This window comes from Triturus cristatus, chromosome 1_2, assembly GCF_964204655.1.
Source record: "Triturus cristatus chromosome 1_2, aTriCri1.1, whole genome shotgun sequence".
Taxonomy (NCBI): Eukaryota; Metazoa; Chordata; class Amphibia; order Caudata; family Salamandridae; genus Triturus; species Triturus cristatus.
The window spans coordinates 934,374,850-934,391,389 of NC_140580.1; the positions used below are offsets into that span (position 1 = coordinate 934,374,850).

Genomic DNA, 16,540 nt, shown 5'->3' on the forward strand with positions numbered 1-16,540 from the left:
AACAAGCATCAGGTAAATCTGAGGATGTAGCTTAAGAGTATTTTTGGATGCCCTTCACCTGTATACAAGTCTTACAAAGGCTAGAGCAAACGTTTAACGGGAGCCTTAAATAAAAGTTGAATGCAGGTGAAAAGGTAAACCCCATATTATACGGTTGTTGGTTGGGAGTGAAATAAATCTTAATGTTACCTCATCTATGATCAAATGGAATCACTGTAATGTAGTGGGTGCAGCTGCCAATCTTTCGATGTAACCCCGCCAGCTCGCCTGATCCTTGGAATATAAGGCAGGCCACAAATCGAGCACAAGCAGCATGGACACAGTACCATCACCCATGAACTGGGCTATCATCTCAGAAGCCTAGCAGTACAGATGTAGTTCCAAGCTTTGTTCTGACTGGGGCATAGAACATTTGTTTTCATCCAAAAGCACTATTAATTACATTCTCTAGAACTTTCACCAGCACTAGCAATGTTGCTATGGGACGGAAATTTGAAAATGACAGTTATCCGCTGTAAAGAAGTGGTCTGGGAGCAGTGCTACACAGGATTCCATTACACTGGACAAGTGGAAGGATGCCAGCATTGTGGACGCCTCTCAAAGGAATGAATCTCTGTCTCTCCACCTCATTTGGCAAGTGTTTGGGTCATACAGTGCGGAGAAGGGACTGATAAAGGTGCAATGTTAAATAAGGTGTTTTGTAATAAATGCATTGTACACACAGATTCCTAGACTGACAGGAGGGGGGACAGTTTTGCCTGGGATGATTAGTGACACAAGTAGGACCTGCACACAAGTTAGAACTCTTACACTGTTGACCCTTTCATTACTTAAAGCAACAGCATTCTTTAAGAGAAGCCTTTCCCTTTTCTGCCTGCAGTGCAGACAATTCCCAACTAGGCAGAGAGGAGGATGGAAAGAGAGAAGACCAATACACGTTATAGGAGCGGGAGGAAACAAGTTAAGATGATTGTAAAACGCGTAGTAATCACAGGAAATTATTGCAGACAAATCCTGACAAGTCTGCAGTATCGAAATAGATGGAAAAACCAGTTAATCATCTTCACCCTCTGAAAATAGACAAACCTGTGGCCTGCAGCACAAACGTTGTTTTTGTGTTGCTTAAGAAAAGTCATCAAAAGAACAGTTTTTAGTTAAAATTTAATGAGGCAGGTAGGCAGCTGCTCATGAACGGCAGGACTACTGAACTGACATACCTCACACTAATAAGAATAAAAAATATCCACCTGGATTCAGTGACCACCAAACACTCTTCTCGGAGTAACCCACTGCAAAGTTTTGATTCCTCCACCCGGCTAAGTAAAGGCAGAGTTGTTACAAGGGAAGTTAACAATGAGTGCAATTGTTACTGCTGCTTGCATGATAGGTTAATGCATGATGCCCAACCATTTTGATCACATTTCAATCGAGAGAATGCCAAAGCAGAGAAAAAGATGTAATTCGTGAACAATATGGGCAGCAGAAAACTAGTCATTGTGAATCAAAGTAAATGGCCAGAGTTCACCCCTTTGAAGACTTCCCCATACTCAAAATAGGCCAGTGATATTCTAGAAAACAGAAATTAATTTGACGATGAAGTCCACATTGAATCAGATTGCTGATCTTGTCCCAGGAATGCTTGGCCAGCACTAACTCCTTGACGCAGGTGATCTCTTGCCGTTTTGCAGGACTGGTTTGCTCAACTGTTGGGCGTGACAGCCTGCAAAGCTCAGTAAAAGTACATATTATTTTGTTCTGGCTGCTCAACATGCCTGTCCAAGTCAATGTGAGTCAGGATGTGCTGGTAGGTGATTCTACACTTCAGGAGAATGTGGGGCAGGGAGCTATATGAGGTACCGGATAGCTGCCTCCCGGAAACAGATTTTCAAACATAAAACAAATTTGATGCTAAAAAAAAATCCAGGGAAGCTGGCTGCTTCTCTGGAGTGGAATTTAATTAAAAACAGAATCCAGCACAAATCCTGCAGCACCAGCGGTCCTGAAATTCACTGCTCAGATGGTCTCATTATGTCCCTCTTTTGGTTCCAGGTACTATCTCTTCGGCCAGCTGTGCTTGAAACCCCTGTGGTAGAAAAGACGACGGGTGAGAAAACACAGACTTTCTTCCCACCACAAGAAACGTTTAAAAATCATATGATTAACAACTTCTTGATTGATGCACTGATCTTACCAAACATCCGATACCAACTTTACTTGAGGAACGTCTCTTCCCTGCCCTGGATGTGTAAGTGATAAACGTCACCACATGGAATACTGCCACATTAAATGTGTGGCTGATTCCGCTCTCCTTTTGTCCTAATCCCTCAAAATAAGAGTTCTATACGTTCTCTTTAACCTGGGCAACGTACCCACAAACTTAAGCCACAATGAATTTAGAAGCAGGAAGCCTCGGCCAATTTCTTCAGCTTTGCAGGATAGAAAAAAGCGAACATGTTAAAGCTGTGCTACTTCGAGGAGGACTGCTCCTTTTAGACACACAGCACGTAAGATGCGGGGAGACTACGAGTGCAAAGTTCGTGTTCTTCTTGTACCAGTTTATGAGTTTTAATCAATGGGATGCGTGATCTATACCGAGTTTTTAAGGCACACGAAGATAGAGTGACTCTTGGGCTATGCATGCTGTCACCTTAACCGAAACAATGCTTTGGCAGTACCTTTCTGACTTCCCTCCGTGAAACGACATGCTGCGGTTTCCAGCTGACGGGTTATGTTTTTTAGCTCCCAGAAATTTCTGCGGAAGAAAAAAAAATTGTATTTAACACATTTGTTATTGAGATCTGCCCTCACCATGGGTAGGATGAGTACACTCCAGTGTGAGCATATTCTGTTCTGTCACTTTGCAATCCACATGCAGGATACCATTGCAATACGTTTTCCTATAGACACCATTCCTGCTAAAGGTCAGATACACAAAGTAACATCCACACTCGCTCAAGCACCAACTTTTTAACACTGTCCAACTAATTATCGTACAAGATTTTACACATATTTTATTGTAGCATCATTACAGAACTCGCGATGCCATGGAGGATAGATTAGTTATAGGAGTGATGGTTAAAAAGCAAAGTGTACAGCTGATTTTTTACAAATTTAGAAGGTAAATGATTTGCAGAATTACACAACTGTTTAAGTGGTGCTGCAGGAATAGTGACCTAGTTGTAGAGATACCAAGGTGAGCAATCTAGATAATAGATCACATATCCTCCTCTTTGCTCACCAGAGAGAGAAACGAGTGATTTTAAGACCAAATTAGATTGGAGATAGTTAATAGCTATAGATTCCCACAGTCAAATACCAGAAATCATGCAGCATATTATGATGAAACTACAAGAGGGTTAGTTTATGCACAAATCGCACTCCTCTCTTATCAAGGCTACACTCCTCACCATCCCCCTTTAAAACTCCTCTCTGGAGCACCCCCAGATTTCCTCTCCTATAGGTTTTTTAGGTCGAGCATCAGCGTGCATGCGCTGCCTGCAAGACCTCCTGTAAACACTCTACAGAGTGCAATTTCAGCTGCTGCCTGCTATTGGTTCATAGCTCCATCGCTTTTGTTTACTGGCTCTTTGTTGGCCGGTGCTCCAGATACATCACTTCCTTTTGGAAGCCAGGAGCACCGGCCAACTACAGTTTCATTACACTGTAGGCCTTTATGTAGTTATTCATGGACTACTTTTTTTTTTTCCAAACAGGCGCTCCATTTTGTTTTTTTAAACCAACGCTCCGTTCCCCGCTTTATCTTTAATGGTGGCATGCTACTTTCTTTAGACTGGGCTCGTCTAACCAAAGGTGCCCGGCCGCTATTAAAGTGAAAGCACAGAGTAGGGCGGTTTTATTATTTTTTAAAATGCATTTGTTTGTGGACTTGAGAAACAAATGCTATTTGTAAAAGCGCCCCATTCTGCGCTTTCACTTTAATAGCAGCCGCGCACCTTTGTTCAGATGAGACCACCACCAATACCACTAGTACCACCACCACTACCACAAACCATCACCGCCAGTACCACCAGTACTTCCAGTACCACCACCAGTATCACCCCCACCACCAGTACCAACAGTAGTACCAATACCACCACCAGTACCACCCCCAACACCACCAATACCAGTACAACCACCACCAGTAGTACCACCACCACCAGTACCACCACCACCACCAGTACCAGCACCACAAGAACCAGCACCACCGCCACCAGTACTATCACCAGTACAACGACCAGTACCACCGCCACTGCCACCAACTCAGTGCCTCTCTCTCATTAGTAATAGCAGGGGCACTGTACGAGGCCAGAGCTGCAGCCGAGACCATCCCTCCCTCCATGCGTGCCATAAAGCACAGCCTGCCCTGTACCAGGAGGTGAAGCCAGGGCCCTACAACAGCTGGATGTTTATTAGGCCAAAGATAGCAATGACATTACGCAATGCCACACAGCACACTCAAATCACGGAGAGGGCAGGACATAAACCCCCCCTCCACTCTTCCTCCTGAGCCGCGACAGTGTAATCACAGTGCGAAAGGTGTTGGAGCGCATTGTTAGTGTTTATAGCTTAGATCATATGTAACTCTCACTTCACACTTTGTGTCTGTTTGATTTACAACACTTACACATCATCTTCAATGCACTATTTATCACTACTTTGAAGACGTCGCAGGCCGGTCTCTTCCTCTGATATTTACAATCTAACAGGCGGTCGAGAAGGCTCTTTATTGCAATGCAATAGGTCTCGAATTTGCGAGAGTTTAAGCTATTAGTATTGTAAATGACAATGCCTTTTATTTATGTTTTAAAACCCAAAACATAAATAAAAGGCATTGTCTATCTTCTTGCTAATAGAGGCTGCGACTGCAGCATCATCTGCCTTGGGGTGAAGGGACTGTTGCCCATGGCCCCTCTTAAATGCCCAGTTATTCTGACAACATAAAACATACACGCTATGAGCTAGCATAATGAGCTGTACCGGATATGACAAAAATGTTGCCAGATGTGGTTTGGTTTTTCGAAAAACACCAGTTGTGATCAAATGGCAAAGGTCATTTAGAAAACACTCCTAGGGACTGGATAAAGTAGAGTTTAGAGAATTTGCTATGTTTACACCCTAACTAAATAGCTCCCGGTTAAGAAAAGATGCTCAGGTTCCTGCTAACATCTTCCATACTTTTTGGAGGCCTTAACAGTTGCAAAAAGGACACTAATTTATTAGACAATCCTTCCGAACACTTACACACAAAAGGGTTTTTATGCCAATTGTCTGAAGAACAAGGCAGCAGCAGGAAAGTGTGGGAAAATGCCCGCCATTAACCTATTATCTGCTACAATCCAATGTAATGGGGTGCAAACTCTTCTCCATTCATGCATATCCTTGACATTGGGTGGTACTAGACTGCTGGAAAAAGGCATTTGAAAAATGGGAAATTAGACTGGGAAGGAGTTGAGAGAAATTATTAAAACTTACTTGAAAGAGCAAATTCAATGAAAGGGTACAAAAAAGGTAGTTAGGAACAGGGAAGAATGTAGAAATGATTGTCAAATAGAATTAAAGAGGACAGGAAGGAAATTAAAGCAATTTTTTATAAGCACTGGAAAAACAATCTCCGTGATTATTTACAGTGCAAAAAAAAGAATAATCACTCTTTGAAAACATTGGAAAACAGCGGGGGGGAAAAAAAACCAGAATTCACAACAAATAGGAACTGTATACAGGAAAGCAAATGTATGAATGCTTGTCAATTTGTTAACATAGCTGTTATCTGAGAAGCGATTTTTAGTAGCATTCCAACAGGTTGGGGGTGATGTGGTCGCATTTCTTCAGGCCCTTAATGAAGCGTGAAGCTATGAAAGATCAGTTATTTGCGGTGATTAGAAGTGGAAATGCTCGTTCAACGAGGTGTATAAAATAGTGGGGAAAAATAGGTAACGATGAAGATTATGATGATCAGGAATCAAATGGAGATAGATAGGACAAAAATATTTGAAAGGAAAAGATAAGTGGCATAATATTGTGAGAAAAAAGGGTAGGAAAATGTTATATTGAAGTTCTGGTTAAGAAGACCGTGTGCTAACATCGAGTGTGATGCTTCATTGCTGGCTGGTTAAATCCAGCCACATCTGTAGAACGCACAGCGTGGTCGTTTTCACAAGAGGCAAATGCTTTCCTATGGAAGCCAGATGAAAATGCTCTATAGGGCCTGATATCACTGCACCATGAGGTGACCGCCCAAATTGATTGCAGCCCCACAAAACCTTGACAGCCACAATCGGCCTCTAAGCCTGCTTCAAGAGGAGAATGATGGCCTCAGGAAACAAGATGGGCGAGGCATTGGGAAAAGCCAATGAAGAGGACACCCTTACATCAACAGGAAAAAGAGGTGTCTGAACCAAGGCGAGGAACTGCGGAGAAGACCGATCACTTGTTTGGTAGTCCACTGCTCCTGGGGTCTGCAGGGGCAGGCAGGCAGCTCCCAAATGGTGCTGGAGGGCAGATGCCCAGCTGTGGCCATTCATCAGTGACCCGGGACATTAATGGACCCTAGCTTGCGTGAAGATGGAGTCATCTCACGAAAGGACATGCCAGACCCACAACCTTAGAAACAATGACTTGATATGGCTCAACTGCAAGCACTGCTGCGCTGCTACTCCCCACTAAGCTAATCTTTTCTAATCATTCCATGAGAAAGGCGCAAGTGGGACTGAGTGGGGCGGAGAACCAGAGAACAGGGACCCCATGGGCAGACAAAAAATGAGACTGTCAAAGGTGCTTCTGCCTAATGTGGGGGTGAGATAAAAGCGCCTGGAACATTTATAGTGAAAAGCATTTGGAGGTTACAGGACCGGTCAATCTAGAGGAAGGAGATCAGATGTGAAAAGACATTGGAACTTGGACCCAAGCATCTGTCAGGTGTATGGCTGGAGAAGAAAAGCACACGTCTTAAACAGTGAAGCCTAAAATCAAGGGCACAATCAATATCCATCTCTCTGGCAACCCAGGACAGAAACAGTAAGTAGAACGCAAAGATGTTGACTAATGTGACCCAGGCTCACACAACAGATGATCCGAGGAATGTCTGGCAGAGCTGAATATAGGGATTGACACAACCATCATGAGGGAGAGCTTTAATTTGAACGCAGAAATAAACCAAGATGTACTTGAATTAAAAACAGACCTACGATTTTGAATCTACAAAAAGCCAATCTGACTCCGTCGCATCCTCTAGCCATTTGATGCACACTACCATAGCTGTACTTTAATCTCAAACCAAATACTTACAAGAGAAGAGTGAAGACCTGGGCACCAGGTCCCACAAGGAAAACATTAGAATTTGAAACCCTAGTGAGGAAGTGGAAAGAACTGGATTCTACACCTTCTTGACTGACCCGTTTAGAGAAATTGTACAGGCTGACCAACCTACTGCCATGGGATCATATGAGCGCTAAGTGGGAAAAGCACAAGAGCCCTGTGCAAGACCTATGGATGAAGAAACCAACATAACAGATATCAGACCACAGATTGAAGGAGAATATTCAGCTTCAGACTAGAAAAGCAAACCAAATCATGCTTCAGAACAACAAAGTAACCCTGCAACAAAGTCTGCAGCGTAAATATGTTTTGGCAGCTCACTAAAGAACTTTATAAAAATTATATTCAATACAGATGGATCTTTCCCTCTGACTTCCAGTTCATTTGGCAAGGCAGAGAAAGGGCAGTACGAGATACAGAGGACACTGTACAGCTATTGGCACAGGCGCACACTTCAAATGAACAGGTACCAGAAGATGATACCGACCCAAAGCAGATCCATAATAGAAAGAAGACGACTCTGGGTAGAACCCTAAAATCTCAGCACAACAAAATAAGGAGGAAACAAGAATCCTCCAACAGACACTCCTGAACATGTTGATTAACTGAAGCGATACATGGCACAGCAAGAGACATGGTGGGTAACTGAAGGACATTGGGGACGGACAAGAACAGTCTCTATGATAGATTGGTGCGTGTGGCTGTTCATCGACCAGATGTGCTGTGGGTGGAGTTGGCTGCAGCATGTTTAGGAGCGAAACAGTGAGGGGAAGGGGTATGGTATTTGGTGTAGGTAAACAGAACTTGGTTTACCCGAATTAACCAGCTGTCCCAATGGACTGGTTAGTAAGATTGGTTATTGCATTAAAAACCTCACAGGTTGGATTGTGGGAAGGGGGTTGTTTAAAAGATGTAGAACCAATGTCAAATTATTAGGAGGTGGGTATGTTCAGAGAAAGTACGGGAGTAGATACACACGCTAGAGAGGTAAGCTTGAACATGTTAACCTACTTACATCTCCCAAACAAACTGGCAAACACAAGGGAATCTACCCCTATTGAGAAATACATTAGAATGCATCAAGAGTTGCCGAAGCAAGATGGCGGCCGCTTAGGTGGCCGGGTGAAAACACTAGCGGGCTACGTTGGGTCTAAACGTTAAATTAGGCCCCCATCTGGTGTATTGCTACTGAGAATTTAGCCCCCCCCCTATGTTTGTGATACGGACGCTCACTAAGAGAGCTTTGGCGCTTCTGTTCAAAATCAACTACCGATCAACGGAACGCCTCGTCCTAAAGTACCTGCTTCAGTGGCTTCGCGAAGTCGGTGTAATGGCTCCAAAGAACGCTCCGAAGAACGCGAGTGCATCCGGATCAAAGGCAGCGGCAGCATCAGCTCGAGGGGGACGGGGAGATGCATCGGCTTGCCTGGATATCTCCGAACGGTCGATCGATGGAAAGCGCCAGCTCACTGCATCGGACCCGCTGAGGAGAGGGAGGGGCGGAGCTTCAGGAAAGAATCGTCCTGCCGGCCCCTCCGTTGCAGATCTGTTGATGCGCGGAAGGGAACCACGGGCAGAGGCGGAGACAGCCACAGCCACAGCAATTGCAACCACAACAAAAGCGACAATGGAGAAAGCTGCTACATGACAGAAGCGGTGTAAGGAGGTGAGCCCAGTAAGGATCTCTGGAACCTTAATGATCCCGAGTACAAAGAGTATGGGGGGTGATGGAGAGACTCAAGGTGGTGAACCCGAAGGCGAGGGCTCTTGTCTCAATAGTGATACTGAGGTTAGCTTGGAGACTGCAATTCTGACTGCCCCCTTGGCCTCTCTCCCCCAAGATAAGACAGAAGCAATGGCTATTGCCAGGAACCAGGAGATTAAAGAGAGTGGCAAAATTATGCAGGAGGAAGCTCCCATACTCATAGGAGAAGAGGATGGAGGAAAGGGGCCCCGGCATTCCCCTCCGACATCTGAGCTATATAATTCGTCTCTAGCAAAAGATACGGGGGCAGGGAGTAAGAATGGAATTGACACCGATAAGGAGCCAAGCGACGCTTTTTTTTCTGTTTCAGAAGGGGCAGAGTGGTCAGATGACGTGTTAAGCTCATCGCCAGGGGCTAGTAACCTAGAGTCAGAACTTGAGGATAGTGAAACAGAGCCCCCGGTAACGGGAAAAAAAGCTAATGCAGCCTCCCGGAATTCAGAGGCGGGAGAAAAAAAGATTTGAGCTGGGACTATTCATCGGCTACCCCATTATCGGGTACTGGTACACCACCGACAGATACGGATACAATTTCCCCCACTCTGGAGGTAATACACCAGGCCATTCTCTCTCATAGAGAAGAGACACGTCAAGATAGCCGAAAGGCACAGGCCGCAATGAGAAAGATGCAGGGGGTAGTCAGAAAACTTTCCAAAGCATGTACTAACATGGGCGATAGAGTGACAAATCTTGAAGAAAGAATAGTATCAACAGAAGCGGAAGCAACCAGCGCGTTAACTCAGACGGTGGCCCAAGGCGCTCAAATAAAGGATATTCAGTGGAAGCTGGAAGACTTTGAGAACAGACAAAGGAGGAATAATCTCAGGGTGCTGGGGATTCCCGAGGGGGAGGAGAGACAGGATACAAGGGCATACATTATTGATCTTTTTAAATCAGCCTTCCCAGAGCTGTCAGAGTGGAGCTGGGCTTTAGAGATCCAGAGAGCACACCGAACTCCGTTCAAACCTCGTGTTCGGTCTACTGAGGGGGACAAACCAAGGGCAATCCTTGTTTACTTTGGTAATTTCCTCTTGCGCCAGGCAATATCGGAAAAGGCTAGGCCAGAGGCAAGGAGATCAGTGGGAGAGGTCTCTTTCTTTGTACGGCCGGACTTCTGTCACTCAACTGTAGAGAGACGCTGGCGTTTGAGACAACTAATAAAGCCATTTCAAGAGAAAAATATTCAGGTCTATCTAATAAATCCGGCGCAACTCAAGATTATTCATGACTGGCATACAAGATTTTTTGCATCGGAAATAAAAGCCAGAGAATACCTGGATGCTTTGGACTTATAAAAGACCTATAAAAAAAACGTAGTAATACTGGTCTCGGGATGGCTTTGAAAGCCAAAGGAAGAGATATTCCGTTATTTGGGTTATATGCTGAATTTGATTTATGGGGTGATTTAAAAAAATATTTTGTTTAAATTGGTTTGACCCAAGCCGCTAGTGCTTCACACACAGATCACATGCACAGACCAAGGTAACTTTGAAACAGATTCGTTATATAAAACTGATGTTGGTTGGTTGTATCAATTGGGTGTGGTTTCTTAGAAGAAGAAAATGGGTAGGCTTAGGGTAGGCACTATAAATATTGGTGGCCTGAATGATTGGAGGAAAAGGCAACGGCTAGGACAGTTTGTATGGTTAAATCACTTAGACGTAGTTTGTCTTCAGTGAACCCATATTCCTTGGGCGAAAGGATCTCTTTTAAATATTAGAGGATTTGATTTGTTGGCATGCTCTACCCAGACATCTAACATTAGAGGGGTTGCAATTTTGGATAAATCATTTGTAGGGGGGGCAAAACGCCAATTATCAGATGCCCTCGGTAGATGGGCATTAGTAGAACTTGATATGGGATACACAATATTCACAATATATGGCTCGAATCAGGACGATCCCGAATTATTTGAACAGCTGGAGATTGAATTAGTTAACTGAACAAGACCCCTGATAGTATGTGGGGATCTTAATATCTCGGTCGATTTTGGCAAAAATAGTATATATACAGGCCGTAAACCCAAGGTATATCGCGCATTAAAAGCTCTAAGGGATTCACACGAGTTGATAGATGTTTGGGGGAATAAGAAGCCAAATGAACCTGGGTTTACATATTTTTCCCACCCATTTAATAAATATACCAAATTAGATTATTTTTTGATTTCTAGCTCTGAAATTAAGAATGTTACAATTGAGAAGCTTCCAAAAATGTTGTCGGACCATAGCCCATTAATTCTGGAGACTCCGGTAGATAGTCCGAATAGGAAACAAACAAAATGGACATTTGAGAGGAAGCTTCTAGTTAATCCCAGTTTTGTTGAACATATAAGGAAGCGGACCCAGGAGTATTTTAATATGAATCGCTATAGTGCATCCCGAAACACTGTTTGGGATGCATTTAAGGCAGCTCTTAGAGGGGAAACAATAAGCTTTTCAGCTAAAGGGAAGAAAGAAGAGCGGGAGAATAATAACAGATTAATGAGTCAGTTAGCTGAAGCAGAGGAGCAACATATTAAATATATTAGCCAGGGGGATGAGATCTCGGGGATTAAGCAGAAGATTATATGTATTAAAGCAGAGATACTTAAAGGGATAGCACAAAAATCTGCTGATGAATACCAGACCCAGAGGGGTAAGCTCTATGAGACGGGAGAACAGGCAGGAAAATTGTTAGCCCTACGGATCAGACAGGAAAATATAAAGAATAAAATAACTAATATAGTAGAGGGGGAAAGGTCTTGTACTGAACCAGAAGATATAATAAACGTGTTTAAACGCTTTTATCAGCATTTATATAAGGAAGGGAACCTGCCAGATGATGACAGTCGTGAATTTTTAGACTCAGGCCCACGTCTAGGTAGCCAAGATTTAGCGGTAATGGAGAAAGATTTTGATAAAGGGGAGGTTGCAGAAGCAATACAAGATTTACGTGCCGGGAAGGCTGCTGGGCCCGATAGCATTCCGCTAGAGGTATACAAATGTATACAGAATGAGATCGTTATCATACTTCTGGATTTATTTAACGGTATAATGAGCTCCGGGGTAATCCCGGATTCATGGAAGGAAACCAACATAATAGTCTTTCATAAAAAAGGGAAGCCCCCAGAGAACCCGGCTTCCTTTCGCCCAATATCCCTTATTAATAGTGACACTAAGATCTACGCAAAGGTAGTGGCCAAAAGGCTCGGAAGGATCATAGGCGGACTTGTCTCCCCGTGTCAGCATGGGTTTATCCCGGGTCGTGGGACCACAGAACATATCAGGCGGGTTATCTCACTCTTTGATATGCAGGCTGCCACGGGTGGACAGATGGCCTTGATCCTTCTCGACGCAGAAAAGGCCTTTGATCATGTCACATGGAAATATCTTTGGGGGATATTGGAATATAGAGGCTTTGGGCCTAAAATAATAAGTTCTATCAAGGCCATGTACTCTGAACCGACGGCCAGAATTCAATTAATGGGCACAAGTTCGGAAAGAATATTTATATCCAGGGGGACACGTCAGGGATGCCCCTGTTCACCAATTCTTTTCGCTCTATATATAGACCCATTAATTCAAAGATTGATAGGATGTGATAATATTAGACCAATAGTTAGTAATGAATTTGAGACCAAACTATTGGCCTATGCTGACGATCTTGCAATATTAACCCCCGAACCAGGCCAGGCTATGAATAGTATAAGAGAGATTGCTAATGAATTTGGACAAGACTCTGGATATTTGTTAAATGATAGTAAGACACAGATAGTGTGTACGAGTAACATTATAATGAACGATGAAAGACGCATTGATTCTGCAGTATATTTGGGGGTCAGAGTGAGCCCGGTACCGGAAGCAATTATTAAAGATAATTTTGACCCGTTATTAGCAAATATGACGGTGGATTTAAAAAGAATAGACGCTTTACATTTGACAATAATAGGTAGAGTCAATGTATTGAAGATGACTATGCTCCCCAAATTACTCTATCTCTTTCGATCCATCCCCTATATGATTGATGAAGGATTAATGAAATTAATAGAGGCAACATTTATGAATTTCGTTTGGCAGTACGGCAAAATAAGACGATCTATGAAATATCTCTCGCAGCCGCAGGAAAAGGGGGGACTCGCTATGCCTAATATCAGATTCTACCATTATTCTTGTCTAATTAGCCAAATGGCAACACTATTTGTACCGGCCAAACATCATACAGATAACCTATATGGTATCTCAGAATTGCCATCTATATATGAACTAATGTTGGGCAGGGAAGCCATAGGACTCCTGTTACGGAGAACGGATAAAAGATACTATAAAAAATCACGATATAAATTGATGGATAATGCCTGGAAGGTTTGGAATCAGTTCTATAGCTTAATAGGAATGCCTAAAATAAATTATTATACCCCCCTTTGGAATTCAAATCTTTTTCCTCAACTTAGTTATGATAGACTGGGGAAAGTTTGGGAACAACAAGGGGTTACAAGAATAGGGGATATCTGGGAAGGGGGGCAAATCCTAGACTTCGGCACTATTCAACAGAAATTTGGTATACAAGATAATCAAGGCTTTAAATATTTACAAATACGTAATACTTTAATGGGTATCAGACCAAGGATATGTCCAGGTGGCAGAATCAAGGTGTTTGATTATATTTTAGGTGGGGGGACTAAAATTAAAGTGGTATATAACACCATGTTAGTAAGTCTACAAGATGATATTGAAAAGGTTGAGGCTTCCTGGATGTAGAAACTAGGTGATCCGGATGTCGATGTGGACAAAGCATTGCAAATGGCAGGGAAAATCTTTCGCTCCACAAATTTAAAGTCACAACATTACAAAACCATATTCAATTTATATTATACACCCTCCAAACTATATGAGTGGAATAAAAGAGAAGATGATAAATGCCCAAGGTGTATGGAGGGGCCCGCCAATCTGATCCATATGTTTTATCAATGTAATAAATTGAGTATAATTTGTGAAGAGATTCAAAAGTTTTTGGAGGGGCTGCTAGGTAGAAAGATCAACATATCCCCAACCCTAATGATAACCGGTATCGACAGCAACCTGGGGCTGAAGATGGAGGAGGAAGCCTTTGTGTTTTTATGTCTAGCCGTCTTGCGTTTAATGTTAGCAGGAAGTTGGAAAGACGCTTTGGCCCCTACGTTTCAACTGTGGCTATCTAGACTGCTTGGGATACATAATATTGAATCTGCTCTATACAGTCGTAGGGGAAGGAAGAAGAGGGAGTTGGGGTTAGAAATATGGGCTCCTCTGAAGAGGTGGAGAAACTCCCAATGGTAGGGCAGAGCTACACACAGAATGTATTCAGATGTCTCCAAATGTTAGTTTAATATTTATGAACTAACTGCCTTCTTAATATATATATTTTTGTATTTTATATCTAATGGAATCATGAAACACCTGATTATGTATTATGTATTATTTATGACCAACAATGTAAAAATCTAGCTATGTCAGATTGTCTATTATATAAATGTATTTATTGTTATCAAACCAGGTATTTAATAATAATTATAAAAAAATAAAAATAAAAAAAAAGGACAAAAAAAAAAAAAAAAAAGAATGCATCAAGAGTTGAATGTTCTGCTCTCGGGCAATTATATAGAATCTTCAAAAAAAACACCATTAGCCATATGAGAGATATTCTAGGGTACTAAATTCCCGATGATTCAGGGTTGATCTTGCTGGATTTGAACAAGGTAAGAATGACACTTGTTTAACATACAGAAGGAATATGCTACTTACCAGTATGCATCTGTTCTTGGCATGTAGAGCTGCAGATCTACACACTTGTGCATAGATCGCCATCTGGTGTTGGGCCCGGATGTTTGCAGTTTGTTTTTCCTCTTGGAAAGTCTTTGGAAGTCAAGAGGTCGGTGACTCCTCCTTTGGATGGTATTGCGCATGGGCTTCGGCTCCATCCTCCGATTGTTTTTCGCCAGCAGGGAAAGATGGAGCGTAGTAGTAACAGTGAAGATGCCCATGTGTGTGCTATCTAAATAAGATAAACTGGAACAGATAAAGGTAGCCGGGGAGGCGGGTGGGCGTGTGTAGATCTGCAGCTCTACATGTCAAGAACAGATGCATACTGGTAAGTAGCATATTCCGTTCGAGGCATATGAGCTGCAGATTACACACTTGTGCATAGATTATATAGCAGTACCCACCGTTAGCGGAGACCACCCGTATCTGTTGCAGTGGTTTGAACTAACGTTTTGAGTACAGCCTGGCCCACACTAGCTTGTTTATTTTATTTATTTATTTATTTATTTTTGAGATTTATAAAGCGCGAACAAATGCCTGTAGGCGTCTCGGCGCTGGGAGAATGGTGTGAAGTACCCACAGAAGCTGAATGGGAGCTGTTATTGACCAAAGAGCCAGGTCTTCAATTTTTTGCGAAATAACATCAAAGATGAGCTTTCTCTGATGGCAATTGGTACAGAGTTCCAGAGCCTGGGAGCGGCCACCAGAAAGCGCCTGTCGCCCCAGGTGACTGTTCTAGTTCGAGGTACCTGCAGAAGATTGAGGTTGTTAGATCGGAGAGATCTAATGGATAGGGAAGGCCGAAGATGGGCCTTCAGGAAGTCAGGGCCTTGGTTGTGCAGTGCTTTGTATGTGATACAGAGTGTTTTAAATTTAATCCTGTTGTGGATTTTGAGCCAATGCAAATTTTTTATTGTATCTGAGATTGGTTTGAATTTCGGGGTTCTCGACAGGAGACGGGCTGCGGCGTTTTGGATTGTTTGTAATTTATTGATCACTCTGGCCTGAGCATTAACAAACAGGCCATTACAATAGTCGAGGGAGGACAGCACTAAGGCACTTATCAGAGTTTTTCCAGCTACGGCTGGTAAGAATGGCAGAATTTTCTTAATCAGCCTCAATTTATAGTGGGCAGAAGCTGCTGTTTTATTTGCGTGGGCCATAAAGTTCAGGTTTTCATCAAAAATCACTCCTAGGTTTCTAACCGAAGTGACTGGTTTCGGGGGGGGGGTCCCATATGAGTGAGGCCACCATGTAGACGACCAGCAAGGTGAGAGATGTCCAAAGATGAGCACCTCCGTTTTTTCGGAGTTGCTTAGTTTGCACATCTACACAATAGTGTTTGGTGAAAGTGTGCGGTGTTGACTATATAGCTGCTTTGCAGATATCATCTAATGGGATGTTCCCTAAGAATGCCATGGAAGCCCCTATTTTTCGTGTGGAATGGGCTTTCGGGGGAATGGATAGCGTTCGCTTTGCTTTATGGTAGCAGATTTGAATGCATTTTACAATCCACCTAGCTATCCCAGATTTTGAGATGGGGTTACCTTTGTGTGGTGGAGAGAAAGAAACAAAGTTGTTTGGTCTCACGGAAAGGTTGTGTTCTCTGAATGTAGTAGAGTAAGGCTCGTTTGACATCCAGTGTGTGAAGAGCCCTTTCTGCAACGGTCTGTGGTTGCGAGAA

The 16,540-nt window shown here is 43.0% G+C and overlaps 1 protein-coding gene across 1 annotated transcript in view; it reads right to left on the bottom strand.

Moving 5' to 3' along the window:
* Positions 1–1,147: 1,147 nt before the first annotated feature.
* EXOSC10 (exosome component 10) overlaps positions 1,148–16,540 on the bottom strand; it is a 207,905-nt gene continuing 192,512 nt past the window's right edge. The window contains exons 24-25 of the mRNA XM_085609870.1: positions 2,676–2,752; positions 1,148–2,083 (exon numbers count right to left, since the gene is read on the bottom strand). Coding sequence (XP_085465996.1) covers positions 2,053–2,083; positions 2,676–2,752 — 108 coding nt within the window. The 3' untranslated portion in view covers positions 1,148–2,052. The remainder of the gene's footprint in view (positions 2,084–2,675; positions 2,753–16,540) is intronic.